General features: G+C 42.2%; 1 protein-coding gene across 5 annotated transcripts in view; it reads right to left on the bottom strand.

The window, feature by feature from the left end:
• LOC122563768 (interleukin-6 receptor subunit beta-like) overlaps positions 1–18,606 on the bottom strand; it is a 230,524-nt gene that overhangs the window by 60,498 nt on the left and 151,420 nt on the right. For all 5 annotated transcript variants that reach the window (XM_043717981.2, XM_043717983.2, XM_087976959.1 and 2 more), the window contains 2 exons: positions 12,767–12,955; positions 6,323–6,424 (listed from right to left, as the gene is read on the bottom strand). In XM_043717981.2, coding sequence (XP_043573916.2) covers positions 6,323–6,424; positions 12,767–12,955 — 291 coding nt within the window. The remainder of the gene's footprint in view (positions 1–6,322; positions 6,425–12,766; positions 12,956–18,606) is intronic.

The following is an 18,606-nucleotide window of genomic DNA, read 5'->3' as shown; positions in this document are numbered from 1 at the left end:
AAAATGACCCTGGACAGGCAGGAAACAGCACAATATTTCATTTCTATTCTTGGGGCCAATTCAAAATAAATGAAGCTATCTATTAGCATTCCATTGTAAACGTTACAGCTAATCAAAAACATTCTATACATGAAAGTGACAGGGAAGAAGACAGCAGAAGGAAAGGGATATCCAGAATTAAGGAAGGAATGGGAGAAGGCCAATGTGAAGATGGGTTAGGGATTGTGGTTGGGGGGGGGGGGTGTCGGAGGAGGAAGAAGAAGACGACAAAGAAGAGAATCTAAAAGAGAAATCAGCAGGAGTTGTATGATCAGGAAGATGGAGGTAAGGAGGGCAGAGGCAAAGCAATAAGGAGAGGCTAGGGCCATGAAACTGAAGATGAGAGGCAAGCAAGCCAAAAGATTGAGGAGTGGGGGTGAATGGGAGAGGGAAGGAGGAGAGAGAATGAAACGAAGATGATAGGAAAGATAGACTTGCCTTTATTTTACAACCTTCAGCCATCTGGACTACAACCAAGGAAGTACTTTTCAAGTGTAACTACTGTTATAATGTCAGAGTCAGGCAAGCCAAATTATTCCCAGCAAGCAGTCACATGACAAGATCATCTGATTTTTTTCCCGGTGTCTGTGTGTTTCCTCCCATAATCCAAAGATGTGCAGGCCATGTGAATTGGCCATGCTAAATTGCCTATATTGTTCAGGGATATGTAGGTTAGGTGCTTTAATTAGGGGAAATGTAGAGTAATAGGGGAAGGAGTCTGGGTGCGTTACTCTTCAGAGGATTGGTGTGGAATTATTGGGCCAAAGGGCCTGTTTCCACATTGTAGGGATTCTATGATTCTATGAAGAGACATCAAGGGGAATAGAAATAAAGTGTGAATATGGTGTTGAGATAAACTGATCATGGCTGATCCTCTGGAGGAGGAGCAGGAGTGAAGAACTGAATAGCTACTCTTGCTCCTAGTTTCAATAATCTAATTGAATGGGAGAGCAGGCTCAATAGATTGAATGGCCTGCACCCATTTCTATGTTCTCATTGTCCTGCATAACAATTTCAATATGTGGCTACTGGAGAGGTTATTTATGCACTTTGACACTTAAATTTAGCCAAAAAAGGGGGAAAATACTGTTTATTTTACAGGGTGAAAAATCTGACAGTGTAGTATCTGTCTTTAAAAACAAAGCTAATGGCTGATTGCAGAGGGTAGGAAGTGACATGATTACAATTCACATCTACTAATTCATATCAATATGCAAGAGCTGGACGGGTTTTCCACAAATCAACAATGTTGATTTTAACGAAGTTAACCAGACCATGCAAGTGGTGAAAGCATTCAGCTGAACACAGACTATCTCTGGAAGCAGATGGTGCATAATCCAATACAATCTTTTCAACAACAGATGGAAGGCTGTGAAACAAGCAAACAATCTTTTATCTGATGTCATAGAAAAGTCATTGTGAAATGTCAAAGGTGATTGTTTACTCAAAAAGAAAGTGACAGGACCACAGTGAAAGAAATCATCATTTGAGAGAGATTTGGAATGCAAAGAACTCATGCAAGCCAGGCAGTAAATCTTGATTCCCCATTCAGTGGTTGCTGCACATTTGACCTAATCATGTTGGCAAAACAAAGCATGAAACCTGGGCTCTCACCCTGGCTCCTGCCCCAAATTAAGTCTATGGTGGAGAGAGTGGCATGTTCCAAAGTACTCAGAACTGATTGAGGAACCCCCTCATCAACAACCACTTCCTAAGAGCTCCTCACCCTGTTGAAAGTCTTCAGCCACTGTCAATTCCCCATGTGGCACAAGATGTGGTGGGCCTTCCCAAAAGGCAGCGATCTGGGTGCCTCACCATCTGTACAGCCAATGGCTACAATCGCCATTGCCTCTATGTAATTATACTCCAAAGAGGAATGCACATTACTTCTACTAGAACATAGATCAATACAGCGCAGAATAGACCCTTTGTCCCTCGATGTTGCGCCGACCTATGGATAATTTTAGATAGGGTTGACCATGAGAACCTTTTTCTACCTATGGAGTCAGCTAGTACAAGGGGGCATAGCTTTAAATTAAGGGGTGGTAGGTTTCGGACAGATGTTAGGGGTAGATTCTTTACTCAGCGAGTTGTGAGTTCATGGATGCCCTGCCAGTAGCAGTGGTGGACTTTCCCTCTTTATGGGCATTTAAACGGGCATTGGATAGGCATATGGAGGATACTGGGCTAGTGTAGGTTAGGTGGGCTTGGATCTGCGCAACATCGAGGGCCAAAGGGCCTGTACTGCACTGTATTTTTCTATGTTCTATCTATGTTCTAATTCTCAGCTCGTCCCCCTACATTATCCCAAAATCATCCATCTGCTTATCCAAGGATTGTTTAAATCTCCCTAATGTGGCTGAGTTGACTACATTAGCAGGTAGGGCATTCCACACCATTACCAGGCTCTAAGTAAAGAACCTGCCTCTGACATCTGTCTTAAATCAATCATCCCTCAATTTGTAGCTGTGCCCTCTCATACAAGCTGACGTCATCATCCTAGGAAAATGTTTTTCACTGTCTACTCTATCTAATCCTCTGATCATCTTGTATTTCTTTATCAAATCCCCCCTTAGCCTTCTACTGTCCAATGAGAACAGAGCCGGAGATGTGTTGCTGGAAAAGCGCAGCAGGTCAGGTAGCATCCAGGGAACAGGAGAATCGACGTTTCGGGCATAAGCCCTTCTTCAGGAATGAGGAAAGTTTGTCCAGCAGGCTAAGATAAAAGGTAGGGAGGAGGGACTTGGGGGAGGGGCGTCGGAAATGTGATAGGTGGAAAGAGGTCAAGGTGAGGGTGATAGGTCAGACTGGGGTGGGGGCGGAGAGGTCGGGAAGAAGATCTCAGGTTAGGAAGGCGGTGCTGAATTTGATGGATTTGACTGAGACAGGGTGGGGGGAGGGGAAATGAGGAAACTGGTGAAATCTGAGTTCATCCCTTGTGGTTGGAGGGTTCCTAGCCAGAAGATGAGGCGTTCTTCCTCCAACCGTCGTTTTGTTGTGGTCTGACGATGGAGGAGTCCAAAGACCTGCATATCCTTGGTGGAGTGGGAGGGGGAATTGAAATGTTGAGCTACAGGGTGGTTGGGTTGGTTGGTCCGGGTGTCCCAGAGGTGTTCTCTGAAACGCTCCGCAAGTAGCCGGCCTGTCTCCCCAATATAGAGGAGGCCACATCGGGTGCAGAGGATGCAATAGATGATATGTGTGGAGGTGCAGGTGAATCTGTGGCGGATATGCAAGTTTCCTTTGGGGCCTTGGAGGGAGGTGAGGGGGGAGGTGTGGGCGCAAGTCTTGCACCTCCTGCGGTTGCAGGGGAAGGTGCCGGGAGTGGAGGTGCCGGCTACTTGCGGAGCGTTTCAGAGAACACCTCTGGGACACCCGGACCAACCAACCCAACCACCCTGTAGCTCAACATTTCAATTCCCCCTCCCACTCCACCAAGGATATGCAGGTCTTTTGACTCCTCCATCGTCAGACCACAACAAAACGACGGTTGGAGGAAGAACGCCTCATCTTCCGGCTAGGAACCCTCCAACCACAAGGGATGAACTCGGATTTCACCAGTTTCCTCATTTCCCCTCCCCCCACCCTGTCTCAGTCAAATCCATCAAATTCAGCACCGCCTTCCTAACCTGAGATCTTCTTCCCGACCTCTCCGCCCCCACCCCAGTCTGACCTATCACCCTCACCTTGACCTCTTTCCACCTATCACATTTCCGACGCCCCTCCCCCAAGTCCCTCCTCCCTACCTTTTATCTTAGCCTGCTGGACAAACTTTCCTCATTCCTGAAGAAGGGCTTATGCCCGAAACGTCGATTCTCCTGTTCCCTGGATGCTGCCTGACCTGCTGCGCTTTTCCAGCAACACATCTCCGGCTCTGATCTCCAGCATCTGCAGACCTCACTTTCTCCCCAATGAGAACAGACCCAAGTCTCTCAGCCTTTCCTCATAAGACCTTCCCTTCAGACCAGGAAACATCCTGGTAAATCTCCTCTGCACCTTTTCCAATGCTTCCACATTCTCTCTGTAATGGGGCAACCAGAACTGTACACAATAGTCCAAGTGTGGCCGCACCAGCGTTTTGTACAGTTGCAGCATGGTATTGCAGTTCTGGAACTCAATCCCTCTACCAATGAAACCTAACACACCATATGCCTTCTTAACAGCACTATCTACCTGGGTGGCAACTTTCAGGGATCTATGCACATGGACCTCAAGATCCCTCTGCACATCCACACTACCAAGAATCTTTCCATTGACCCAGTATTCTGCCATCCTGTTATTCTTCCCAAAGTGCATCACCTCACATTTAGCTGCACTGTACTCCATTTGCCATTTCTCAGCCCATTTCTGCAGTTTTTCCAAGTCCCCCTGCAACCTATAACATTCTTCCAAACTGTCCACTACTCCACCGACTTTAGTGTCGCCTGCAAATTTACTAATCCAACCACCTATGCCTGTGTCTAAGTCATTTATAAAAATGACAAACAGCAGTGGTCCCAAAACAGATTCTTGTGGCACACCACTAGTAAGCGGACTCCAGGTTGAATATTTTCCATCAACCACCTTCTTCCAGAAAGCCAGTTTCTAATCCAAACTGCTAAATCACCCTCAATTCCATGCCTCTGCATTTTCTCCAACAGCCTACCATGCAGAACCTTATCAAAGGCTTTACTGAAATTCAAGTATACCACGTCAACTGCCCTACCCTAATCTACATGCTTGCTCACATTCTCAAAAAATTCAATAAGGTTTGTGAGATATGACTGCCCTTGACAAAACCATCTAGGTAAAAACAATGACTGCAGATGCTGGAAACCAGATTCTGGATTAGTGGTGCTGGAAGATCACAGCAGTTCAGGCAGCATCTGAGGAGCAGTAAAATCAACATTTCCTGATGAAGGGATTTTGCCCGAAACGTCGATTTTACTGCTCCTCGGATGCTGCCTGAACTGCTGTGTTCTTCCAGCACCACTAATCCAGAACCTTGACAAAACATGTTGACTATCTGAAATCAAATTGTTGCTTGCTAGTTGATTATAAATCTTATCTCTCATAATTCTTTCCAAAACCTTTCCTACAACAGAAGTAAGGCTCACTGGTCTATAATTACCTGGGTCATCTCTACTGCCCTTCTTGAACAAAGGCACAACATTTGCAATCCTCTAGTCCCCTGGTACTAAACTGGTAGACAATGACGACTCAAATATCAAAGCCAAATGCTCTGCTATCTCCTCCCTAGCTTCCCAGAGAATCCTCAGATAAATCCCATCTGGCCCAGGAGACTTGTCTACTTTCACTACTTCTAGAATTGAGAACAGCTGTGCGTAACTAACCTCAATCCTTCCTAGTCTAATATCTCGTACTTCATTCTTCTCCTCTACAATACTCTCCTTTTCCTGAGTGAACACCGATGAGAAATGTTCATTTAGCACCTCTCCGATCTCCACAGGGTCTACACTCAACTTCCCACTTCTGTCTTTGACTGGCCCTATTCCTACCCTAATCATCCTTTTATTCCTCACATACTTCTAGAAAGCTTTCTATAGGGTTCTCCTTTATTCTATTTACTAAAGACTGCTTGTGTCCTCTCTTTGCTCTTTAAATCCTTCCTAGCTGATCTGTAACTCTCCATCGTCTCATCTGAACCATCTTGCCTCATCAACACATAAGCCTCTTTCTTCTTCTTAACAAGAGATGCAATTTCTGTAGTAAACTACTGTTCCTTTACCTTATCACTTCCTCCCTGCCTGACAGGAACGTACCTATCAAGGACACGCAATATCTGTTCCTTAAACCAGCTCCACATTTCGATTATCTACATCCCCTGAATTTTGCTACCCCATTCTGTGCATCCTAATTCTACTGTAAGTAACAAGTTCACTGTTAGAATGTTTACAGTATTGTATTTTGATATTTTATAGAAACGCGACAATCAATCTTTTTATTGTTAGAGAGAGGTCTTACAAATGTGAGACTTTAAAAGATGTTTTAAGCTCTCGCTTTCTTATTGTGGATAATTCTAGAAACTATACCTCTGGAAGATTGTAAAGGCCTTAAAAAATCCAGCACTGGTTTATGATGATTTTTTGCAACTATTGGAAACTTCGGAGGAAAAACTGAGAACTGTTGTCAGGTGAGATTGACTCAAATCTACCTGACTCAGATTTGGTCCAGAATTATCCTGTTCACACTATGAAGCCAATCAGCAGTGAGAGATGGCACAGGAAGTGTTATAGTGAAACACTAATCAACGTGCACAAGAGGGAAATTGAGAGTCGCTTACCACCTTGCTTGGAATAGGCTTCAGTAGAATATGGAAGTGCAAGTCCTTTTAAAAGGAGAGGGTAGATGGAGATGGCATAACGTTTCATGGGTTCGATATTCTCTGCAGGGATGAACACAGATGCAAGATTTTACTGACGTACAAGGAAACGTTTGGAGTACGTAATAAGATTAACCAATTGATGGCAACAGACACTGCAATACACATTCAGGACTTGCAATAATGATGGCAAAAACGTTAATATTCACCCACAGACTACAGCAGCAATCACTGAACAGACTTACAAATATTGCTCCCTAGTCAAATTCAGTGTGTTTAGATTTGCGTACATAGATCGGGAAAGTATGCAGAAACTAATAACCTGCTGTCATCTGAATTGGTTCATCCCCTATAAACTAGCTAAAGCACCAGACCAATGCATTTTTTCAGTTCCTGTTGGTCTGCATTTTTAAAAATTGTTACGTTTTAAGAAGGATAGAAAGCCAAAGAGGTACTATACAAACAAGTACTGTAAAAAGGAGACATTCACTCTCCAAAGCAATAAGCTCGACTGATTTCCCTCCAAATGGCTGGTGACATCATAATGACATGTGATCAGACTCTGAAAAGCAAGTCAAACATACTCACACAAATACACAGAAATAATTTATTTATAAAATAGAAACATCGAAACAGGACACTATTCACTCAATCCCCTGGGCCATCAATTAGACAGGGATGATCAGCACTTCATCTGCAATTTCCTGTCTTTGATATGTTTCTCTTAGATATGTATAAATCTTAGACTGGAGTGTTTCAGTTTCCATTTTTCAAAGTAGAATTTCAGATTTACATCATCCTTTTGTGCCGAATTTCACTCCTGGAGACTTTTGTTCTACTCTTAATTTATTTTGCCTGAGAGAGGGGGGACAGTATTTGAGGTGGATGGGGAGTGCGTTCTACTGCATAGTGCTAACATAAGTGGCCAAGTAATGGAGTACCTGAGGCTAACAGTCTGGGGACATCGGTTCATATCATTACATATAGGTATAAATCTTATTATTTAAAAATCATTCATGGGATGTGAGTGTCACTGACTGAGCAAGGATTGATTGCCAATTCCTAGTTTCTCCTTGAGAAAGTGAAGGTGTCTTCTTGACCTGCTGCAGTCCAAGTGTTGTGACCCACAATGCCTTTATGCAGGGAATTCCAGAAAGGGGTGGCACAGTGACTCAGTGGTTAGCACTGCTGCCTCACAGCACCAGGGTCCCAGGTTTGATTCCTGCCTTGGGCGACTGTCTGTGTGGAGTTTGCACATTCGCCCCGTGTCTGCGTGGGGTTTCCTCCGGGTGCTCAGGTTTCCTCCCACAGTCCAAAGATGTGCAAGCCAGATGAACTGGCTATGGTAAATTGCCCGTAGTGTTAGGTGCATTAGTCAGAGGGGAAATGGGTCTGGGTGGGTTACTCTTCGGAGGATCTGTGTGGACTGGTTGGGCTGAAGGGCCTGTTTCCACACTGTATGGAATCTAATCTAATCTAACATATTAGCAAATATTTTCAACTGCGGAAGATGAGTGGCTTGAAAGGGGCTTGCAGGTGGTGGTATTCCATGTTCAATCTGTCTTTAGCTTTTCAGATGGAGTCATTGTGGATTTAAGTGATGCTATCTTGGTGAACTTCAGTAATGCATCTCATACACAGAACTTACTCTGTCACTGTCAGTTGTGAAGGGAATGGATATTCATGGATGTGGGCTGCTTTAACCTTTATGATGAAAGGAATGTTAACTCAATTGGCTGGATGGCTAGTTTGTAATATAAAAATGCCAATAGCATAAAGGTGGCAGGGTGGCTTAGTGGTTAGCACTGCTGCCTCATAGCACTAGGTTCGATTCCAGCCTCGGGTGACTGTCTGTGTGGAGTTTGCACATTCTCCCCGTGTCTGCATGGGCTTCCTCCTACAATCCAAAGAAGTGTAGCTTAACTGAATTGGCCATGCTAAATTGCCCATAGTGTTCAGCGATGTGTAAGTTAGGTGCATTAATCAGGGGTAAATGTTGAGTAATAGAGGAGGGGAATGGGTCTGGGGGGGGGTTACTCTTCAGAAGGCCAGTGTGGACTTGTTGGGCCAAAAGGCCTGTTTCCTAACTGCAAAGATTCGATGTGCACAGGTTCAATTCCCATATACCAGCTGAGGTTAACATATTTCTCGACTGTGACCTTCAGATTACGCTCACCAACAGTTGTCTCACTCTCACAAGAGAGCAGCCCTATGGTCTCTTAGATCATGGTGACTTCACCTCTACTACTTGGATAACATGGTTTTCAGGGAGCATGTATCTTGCTTAAATGTAATAAAACAGTATTTTGTTTAAGACTCTATGGAATATGAACAGCCAGGTTTAAGCATTAACAGTCATAACATGTGAGATACACCAAGACTAGTGTCAAGTAGGAATTGAGTGTATAACTACTTTATACATCAAAGCCATGGCTATTTGTAAATCAGTGGAGAGCCTTTGAGCTGCTCACCACGTGCACGTGAATAAACCACACACGTTGAATTTAGACTTCTAAGGATCAGCTCCGTTATAGAGTCATAAAGGTGTACAGCATGGAAACAGACCCTTCGATCCAACCCGTCCATGCCAACCAGATATCCCAACCTACTGCCAGTACCTGACCCATATCCCTCCAAACCCTTCCTATTCATATACCCATCCAGACGCCTTATAAATGTTGCAATCATACCAGCCTCCACCACTTCCTCTGGCAGCTCATTCCATACACGCACCACCCTCTACATGAAAAAGTTGCCTCTTTGGTTTCTTTTAAATCTTGCCCCTCTCACCCTAAACCTATGCTCTCTAGTTCTAGACTCCCACACCCCATGGAAGAAACTTTGTCTATTTATCCTATCCATGCCCCTCACTATTTTATAAACGTCTGTATGGTCACCCCTCAGCCTCTGATACTCCAGGGCAAACAGCCCTAGCCTATTCAAGCTCTCCCTATAGCTCAAATCCTCCAACCTTGGCAACATTCTTGTAAATCTTTTCTGAACCCTTTCAAGTTTCACAATATCCTACCAATAGGAAGGAGATCAGAATTGTACACAATATTCCAGAAGTGGCCTAACCAATGTCCTGTATAGCTGCAACATGACCTCCCAACTCCTGTACTCAATACTCTGACCAATAACGGAAAGAATACCAAACACCTCCTTCAGTATCCTATCTATCTGTGACTCCACTTTCAAGGAGCTATGAACCTGCACTCCAAGGTCTCTTTGTTCAGCAACACTCCCTAGGACCTTACCATTAAGTGTATAAGTCCTGCTAAGATTTGCTTTCCCATCATATTTATTTAAATTAAACTCTATCTGCCACTCCTCAGCCCATTGGCCCATCTGATCAAGATCCCATTGTAATCTGAGATAGCCTTCTTCGCTGTCCACTACACCTTCAATTTTGGTGTCATCTGCAAACTTACGAACTATACCTCTTATGCTCACATCCAAATCAAATGGCAAAAAGTAATGGACCCAGCACCAATCCTTGTGGCACTCCACTGGTCACAGGCCTCCAGTCTGAAAAACAACCCTCCACCATTACCCTCTGTCTTCTACCTTTGAACCAGTTCTGTATCCAAATGGTTAGTTCTCCCTGTATTCCATGTGATCCAACCTTGCTCACTAGTCTCCCATGGGAAACCTTGTCGAATACCTTACTGAAGTCCATATAGATCACATCCACCGCTCTGCCCTCATCAATCCTCTTTGTTACTTCAAAAAATTCAATCAAGTTTGAGAGATAGGATTTCCCATGCACAAAGCCATACTGACAATCCCTAATCAGTCCTTGCCTTTCCAAATACATGTACATCCTGTCCCTCAGGATTCCATCCAACAACTTGCCTGTTGTTCACTTTGCATTTCAGGACTCAGGCCCATAACAATGTGATTGATTTTTAACTGCCCTCTGGGCATTTGGAGATAGGAAATAAAGACTGGACCTTGCCAGTCACCTTCAAAATAAAAAAAAGGGCCAGCTTTGGATTTGCTAACTGTATCATTCTTTAAACCAATAAGAACATAGCAGCCATGACTGGAATAGAGCTATTGTGTGAGATGAGTTTGAAAGAAGACCACGTGGTTGTAAGAATTCAAGGGTAGATTTCTCTCCCTTAGAAACAGTACTGGAAAAGTGGGGATGCTAATCCCTATAACACAAGAGGTTATTTTGTGTAGTAACTCTTGATGCCTTTAAAAGACCTTGTAAAATGCCTTTTAAAAATCTGCATATACCTTTGGTCCACAGTTTGTTACTTCCTGAAGTAATTACGGTAAGTTAGTCAAATACATTTGCCTTTCACGAAAGCATGTTGGCATTGCCTGATTGTGTTAAGAACTTCTAACTGTCCTCCTATAACTTCCTTTAAGAGCTGATTCCAGCATTTTCCCTATGAAAGATGTTAATTTGCTTGTAGTTACCTATTTCCCATTTCATCTCTTTCTTGAACAGAAGAGTTATATTCATGACTTTCCAATCTGATGGAACTTTCCAGAATCTATGGAATTTTAGAAAAATAAAACCAGTTCATCTATTATCCCTGTAGCCACTGTATTTTAAGACCCTAGAATGCAGTCCATCAAATCTAGGACTGGTCAGACTGTAGTGCGACATTTCCTGTGTGCTCTCATGAGTGATTCTAATTGTTTTAACTTTGTTCCTTCACCCCCACCCCCCCAACGTTTATCCCAGGTATTCCTGGCATGGTACAGTGATGCTAGACAGTTCTGGGATGTTACTCAAGTTGAACTCAGTGCAGAATCTCCAAAAATATTTGTTGAAAATTTCAATTTTTTTTCATTATCCATTATGCTGGATGGATAATTCCAAGTGCTGGAAAATGGGATTAACAAGTTACATGATGATTTTTGACTGGTGCAGACTTGATGGGATGAAGGGTTCTTTGTTGTGCTGTATACCTCTGACTATAGTTGATTCTGAAGACTTTCTTGGGAGGACTAGCTTTCATTTTACTTGCTGTTTTCCTTTGACAATCTTTACAAACATTCTTACTGCTTTTATTTCTCTGGCTTTCTTCCTCTTTAAATTTTTACCCCCAATTTTTTTCAATCTATCACCAATCTTTAGAGATGTTCACTTTTTATTTTAATTTGATATTATCATTAAACTCCTTGGTTAACCACAGAGGTGCACTCTGAGAATCTCTGATTCTAACTGTTTCATAACTTTGCTGAAAATATTATTCCTGAAGAAGGGCCTGTGCCCGAAACGTCGAATCTCCTGTTCCCTGGATGCTGCCTGACCTGCTGTGCTGTTCCAGCAATAAAGTTTCAACTTTGATCTCCAGCATCTGCAGACCTCACTTTCTCCTTGAAAATATTAAACACCACCCTAAATAATAACAAACAAATTTACTAAACCATCTTGATTTTCTAGTTGATTTTAGCCAGCTCTGTCTTCATACCCTTGTTATGACATTTATTTAGATTGAAACAAGAGTCCTAGGCCCATTCTTCTCTCCCTCACACTAAATAGGAAATTCAAACTTATTATAATTATCATTGTCCAGAAGCTGCAACATTGTGAGGCAATTAATTCAGTACAGTCCTGGATACAATTAACAATGAAATCCAATAATTGTAATCAATGTGAACTTGCTGATATCTCCGCATGTATGGTGCATCTGCAAATCAACCTACCAGCTTGGCAAACATACCCACAACGATGATATCCCTTAACTGTATCTGTTTGTCCATTTGTGCCAGGGATGGTGTATAAAGAGGATTGGGCTAATGGCCATAGATTGCCTTGTTGTTTATCTATGTCTTGCTAAAATTTTATTATTAATAATAAATTAAGGGTTTTTGTTTAAGTTTAAATTTGTTGCCTGATATATTATTTTTAAAATCTGATTAGTAACAACTGGGCAATATGGAGGGTCATTGAAAGTTTCATTTTACAAAGCTGCAAATCCAAGGATACTGAAGTTGATTTGTTGGGTCTGCTGTCTCCATGATGTAATATTGAGGTGAAAGAACAGACATGCGAGAATCTGTAATGGCATGTTTTCATCCAATTGGTGAAGTGCTTTTGCTGAAGATGATGACAATGTAGGAGAAGCATCAATCAGCATAAGGGTGCAGTTGAGTGAGTCTGGTGAATGGTCAGAAAAGAGTAACAAACTGCACAGAAAGACAAATAATTTGTTAATAAACTCAACAGAGCTTTCATCTTAAGGAATTTGCCTTGTCCATTTTTTTCAAAACTTGAACTTCGCAAACAAGGTTTTGGGAAGCAGAGTATTGCCTACCTTTTCTGTAAAATGGAAAAGGAAATAAGAACCTACCCATAGAGGGCAATACAATAATGCAATTCAATTCCTCCTTGTCTGTGATAACATCTTCAGTCTATGATGGCAGATAATGACTCCTTACCTTGTAGGATGGAACCAGTGCTGTCTGCTGAAACTTTCTTCCAGTTGATTTCACAAGAATATTCTTCTGACATTTTACACCATTCTACTATGTAACCAAGAACTGGGATGCTTGGATGTGTCCAATAAATTTGGAGACTATGCTCTGTAATCGGGATGATGTTTACGAATGGACGAAGGGCAGCAATACCTGAGAAAGGTGAATGAGCAAATAATCCATAAGTCAGAACTCTGAACTGATAGTAGACCGACTCAAAATATGAACTGTCTGAGATCAATGTGTAACCTCATTTTTAATTCCTGTTGCATGAATTTGGGATGAGGTGATTACTTTTACTTTTACCTGAATCGTTGATACCATTTTAGGGAAGTAAATCTGTCCTCTTTACCCAGTCAGGCCTACATGTGATTGTAACTCCAAACCCACAGCAATACACTTGATGATACACCACATTGGAGCAGAGCACTGACAATCATCACTGACAATCATTCCCGAAGTCATCACAAAAGTTAAAGATTTTTAAAAGTGCACAGAATTCCCCAAATACCTTCCATTAGACCTAGGTTGACAGCAAGTATAGGATTGGTTTCTGTACTTAACAAGAATTGTTATTTATTATAAATTAGTTTGATAACATTACAAACTAAAATTCAAAACCCTGTTATGAACTCTCCCTTAACCACATACAGAGTTAAAGACAAGAAAAAAACAGAGATGTTATCAACAGATAGAAAGATTGGGAAGGATTGGCCTCTGTTCTCAGCATTTGTCGGAATGAATCTTATGCTGCTCGGAATGTTGCTTCATTGTCATTTTCTCCAGATGCTTTCACTTACTTGCAAGAGGCACAGGGTGACCGGTTAACATTTAGGTCTATGATTCAGTACTAAAATGTACAGCAATTGCTGAAAGAAAAATAAATGGTTTCTTCAGATTTAAAGTGGCTTTCACTGTGGAGAACAAAGACGGCTTCTGAGCTTGCAGAGAGCTGATGGTTTCTCACTATCATATCCATAGCTCAAACTGTTCAGTTAACAATTGCATGATTGTTGACAGGCAGAAGGCCTTCGTCAATAACTGGTCACTAGTTTGCAAACCAATTAGTAATTTGTTGCCAGTTGAATTTCTATTTGTGCAGAGCCCTTAATTCCAGCTCCTCTGCAAACCATCTACTACTTGAACCAACAGCTGTGAAAAAAGCACCTACAATGAATAGCCAGTAACTTGCTTTCAAAACTGCAGTGATCCTTCAATAATCCTCAGTTTTACAACAGCTCTTTTCCTGTTTCATGTCGCAATCAAAAATACCAAAAAAAATTATATAGTCTTTAAATGGTTTTGAAAGGCTGAAGTCTGCATTAAGCTCCACATAAAGTGCATTTTAAAGGGCTTGTGTGAGGAAAGATAAACTGTTTTAGGATTTTGAGGTGAAGTGGACAGAAACATCTTCCACAATCACCCAATCATCTTAGTTACAATGTCTATCTTACTCAAGAAAGCTGCACCCGATTGTTAGCATGCAGTAAACTCCATCTTGTGTAAGATAAGCCCCTCTACTGCTGGGTTGTTTGAAATTTAAAGAAACATTTACAGCTCAGAGTAAACAAAGCTGCTGTAGTGGGGTGCACACCACAAGACACAGCTACTTAGAAAGGAACTCAAGAGTCATAACACTAATTAAACCAAGTTCAGAGAACCAGCAAAGCTCATAGCCAGAATTAAATCAATGAAGGGTAAATTTGGAAGCCTAAGCAGGCAGAATCTCAAAGAGGAAAGTAGAGTCAATTGAAGGTGAAAATAACAAGCCAGATACATAAATGAAATGACAGTTCAAGTGGGAAGAATTTACTTAGACTATGGAAACCAGGATTATTCAAAGAAGCTACCAAAGGAATTTTTAAAATTAAATTTGTACAGCAACAAGCTTCAAACAAAGCAGCATGGACAGAGTGAATCATCTGGGAAGGGCTGCTGAGAAACAGGATTTAACATTTCAGGCAGCAAAATTGATTCAGGAAAGCCAGAAAAATCAAGAACTGACTATTTGCTGAAAAAATGCAGAAAGTCACCCAGGTAGCGATGACAAAATATCTATCTTGTAAAGCCATGGAATGAGGTCCATCAAGTCTGTGCCAGCCTGTTTCTCCCAGGCCAGCTTTCCAGCACTTGGCCATAGTAATTATGTGAAAGATTGTGTAATTTTCCACCTCTACTATCATCCAGGCAGCGCCTTCAAGATTCCCACCACTCTGGATGAAAAGTTGCCTCAAATCTCTTCTAAACCACCTGGTCTTCACTTCAAAATTATGGCCCCTTCAAATAAAGGGAACAGCTACTTTCTATCCATCTTATCTACACTCCTCTATCTGATACACCTCAATCAGGTCCAACTCAACTTTCACTGCCCTAAAGAGCTACCAGAGCTTTTCCAGCTTTTCATCAATCACTAAGTTGCTCCATCCTAGGCAACATCCTGGTGAATTTCCTCTGAATCACCTCCAGTGTAATCACATTCTTCCTATGGTCTGGTGACCAGAACTGCACACAGTACCAATGCCACAACTGATAAATGCAAGTGTTCCGTATGCTGCCTTAACTACCTATTAAACTGTTTTGCCACCTTCAAGGATCTGTGGACAAGTACTCTATGATACCTCAATTCCTCCGAGTGTACTGCCATTCATCAAGAACTCCCTTGTCTTATTATCTCCTCCAAAGTGCATCAGTTCACATTTTTCTAAGTTAAATTAATCGTAAAAAAGATTAGTGAGGGATAGAGTGAGGCCCATAACCAACAAGCAGGGTAAACTGCTCACTGAAGTAAAAGGTTCTGACAGAGGTACTAAATAAATACTTTGCTTCTGTTTTTACCAAATTAGAAAACGGTGACAATGGCCTAGCTGAGAATGTAGGTTTTGAGAAACTGAACAGTGATTCATAAAGAATAGGTGCTAAACACGAAAAGCTGGCAGCACTCCAGATAAGGATGAGAGACATCCTAGATTGTTGAGAGAGGGGTAAGGGAGCAAATTGTGGAACCATTGACAGAAATTTTCTAGGCATCTGAACACAGAATTAGTCCCTGGGGACTGGAGGATTGCAATCATGTCCATATTGCTTAAGGGCTAAATGATAACCCAGGAAACTACTGGCCTTTCAGCTTGACATCAGAAAACCGATAAAGCCCATAATTTGGGATAAGGTATATGTGCAATTAGATAAAAATAAGTTAATACTGGACAATCAACATGGCTTCAAAGAGTGTGGTGTTGGAAAAGCACAGCTGGTCAGGCAGCAATCGAGGAGCAGAAAAATCGACATTTCAAGCATAACTCTTCATCAGCATGATGAACAACTTATGCTCGAAATGTCAATTCTCCTGCTTCTCAGATGCTGCCTGACCTGCTGTGCTTTTCCAGCACCACTCTCTCAACTCTGATCTCCAGCATCTCCAGACATGACCTTGGCTTCGTCAACGTCATGTCTGACAAACTTAATAGAGTTTGTTTGAGGCGGTGACACAGGCAGTGGATGAGGCATTTCAGAAAACATTTGATAAGGTGCCACATGGTAGGTTGGTTGGCTTACTAGAAATATTTGAGATTGATGGGTCCTTGGCAGCATAGATTATAAATTAGCTAAAACAGATGGCAGGTATTGATAGACATTTCTTAGACGAGGTGAGTTGAAAGTGATGTTCCCCAGGGATTGGTGTTAGGACCTTTGCTTTTTCTGATTTATATAAACAATTTTAAGATGGGTGTTGAAAGAAAAATCTCTAAAGGTGCAGGTTATACCAGGCTAGGGAGAATAGTGAATTGTGAGGATGATGCTGAGTGATTTCAGAAGGACAATTGGGCAGATATCTGGCAAATGGGGTAATGCATTTTTGTGGAAGAAACCAAGACAACACAGACTCAACAGTACAATTTACAGGGAGTAGTGTAGCAGTGGGGTCTTGTAGTTCAAGTGCATCATTCTCTGAAGATGTCTGAGTTGAAACAGTTAAGGTGGCTTACAGGATACTTAGATTTATAAATAGGGGCAGAATATAAAAGCAAGGAAGTGAAGCTATAACTCTACAAATCATTGGTCAGACCACATTTGAGGTATTGCTGGGCACCTTGTTTAAGGAAGGATATTCAAGCTCTGGAGTCAGTGCAACAGAGATTTATTAGAATGAATCAGGAATGAGGGATTTTAGACACAAGTTTAGAAGATTGGGCTTATTCTCTTTGGAGCAGAGATGATTAAGAGGTGACAGAATTGACTATAAGATTATGAACTTTTGGGGGCTACTACAGACAATGGGTCAAATTGCCACCTTCCATACTGTAAAATTTTATGATTCTAAATTTGATCTGCCATTAATCAGCCCTTCTGACCAAACCATCTGTAACTTATTACCTAAGAACTTTGCTCTCGCTATTTTCAAATCTGTCAATTTTGTATTTTGGGCAACATGACAGCTTAGTGGTTAGCACTGCTGCCTCTCACAGCGCCAGGGACCCTGGTTCGATTCCAGCCTTGGGCAACCGTCTGTGTGGAGTTTGCACATTCTCCCTGTCTCTGTGTTGATTTACACTGGGCACTCCAGTTTCCTCCTACAATCGAGAGATGTGCAGGTCAGGTGAATTGGCCATGCTAAATTGCTCATAGTATTGAGGGATGTGTAGGTTGGGTGCATTAGTCAGGGGTAAATGTAGAGCAATAGGGTAGAGGAATGGGTCTGGGTGATTTACTCTGAGGGTTGATGTGGACTTAAAACACAGATCAGTACAGGCCTTCAGCCCACGATATTGTGCCAAGCATTTATCTTAATCTAAGATCAATCTAATCTACACACCCCTCAATTCACTGTTGTCCATAGAATCCCTACAGTGTGAAAACAGGCCCTTCAGTCCAAACAAGTCCTCACCGACCCTCCAAAGAGTAATCTACCCAGATCCGTTCACTTGTCCTATATTTACCCCTGACTAATGCACCATCCTACATATCCCAGAATGCTATGCAATTTAGCATAGCCAATTCACCTAACCTGCACATCTTTGGATTGTGGGAGGAAACCAGACAGAAGAAACCCACACATATAGTTGCCTGAGGCTGGAATCGAACCCGGGTCCCTGGTACTTTTAAGGCAGCAGTGCTAACCACTGAGCCGCCATGCCACTCCATCCATGTGCTTGGACAGCAGTCACTTAAATAACCCTAATGTCTCTACTACCACTGCTGGCAATGCATTCCATGCACCCACCACTCTCTGCATAAAGAACCAACCTCTGACATCTCCTCTATCCCTTCCAATCACCTTAAAATTAAGACCCCTTGTAGGCCATTTCTGGCCTGGGGAAATGTCTCTGGCTATCTACTCTATCTGTGCCTCTCATTACCTGGTACACCTCTATCAAGTAGACAATAGACAGTAGGTGCAGGAGTAGACCATTCTGCCCTTCGAGCCTGCACCACCATTCAATATAATCATGGCTGATAATCCTTAATCAGTATCCTGTTCCTGCCTTATCTCCATAACCCTTGATTCCACTATCCTTGAGAGCTCTATCCAACTCTTTCTTGACCTCGTGAACCTATGCTGCACTCCCTCAATAGCCAGAATGTTTTTCCTCAAATTTGGAGACCAGAACTGCACACAATACTCCAGGTTGGTCTCACCAGGGCCCTGTACAGCTGCAGAAGAACCTATTTGCTTCTACACTCAATCCCTTTTGTTATGAAGGCCAGCATGCTATTAGCCTTCTTCACTATCTGCTGTACCTGCATGCTTACCTTCATTGACTGGTGTACAAGAACACCCAGATCTCTTTGTACTGCCCCTTTACCTA

This window comes from Chiloscyllium plagiosum, unplaced genomic scaffold, assembly GCF_037043375.1.
Source record: "Chiloscyllium plagiosum isolate Xiang-an unplaced genomic scaffold, Cpla_swu_hap1 HiC_scaffold_30, whole genome shotgun sequence".
Taxonomy (NCBI): domain Eukaryota; kingdom Metazoa; phylum Chordata; class Chondrichthyes; order Orectolobiformes; family Hemiscylliidae; genus Chiloscyllium; species Chiloscyllium plagiosum.
Note: the sequence above shows the minus strand (reverse complement) of the source record. Positions and strands in the feature narration are given on the sequence as shown.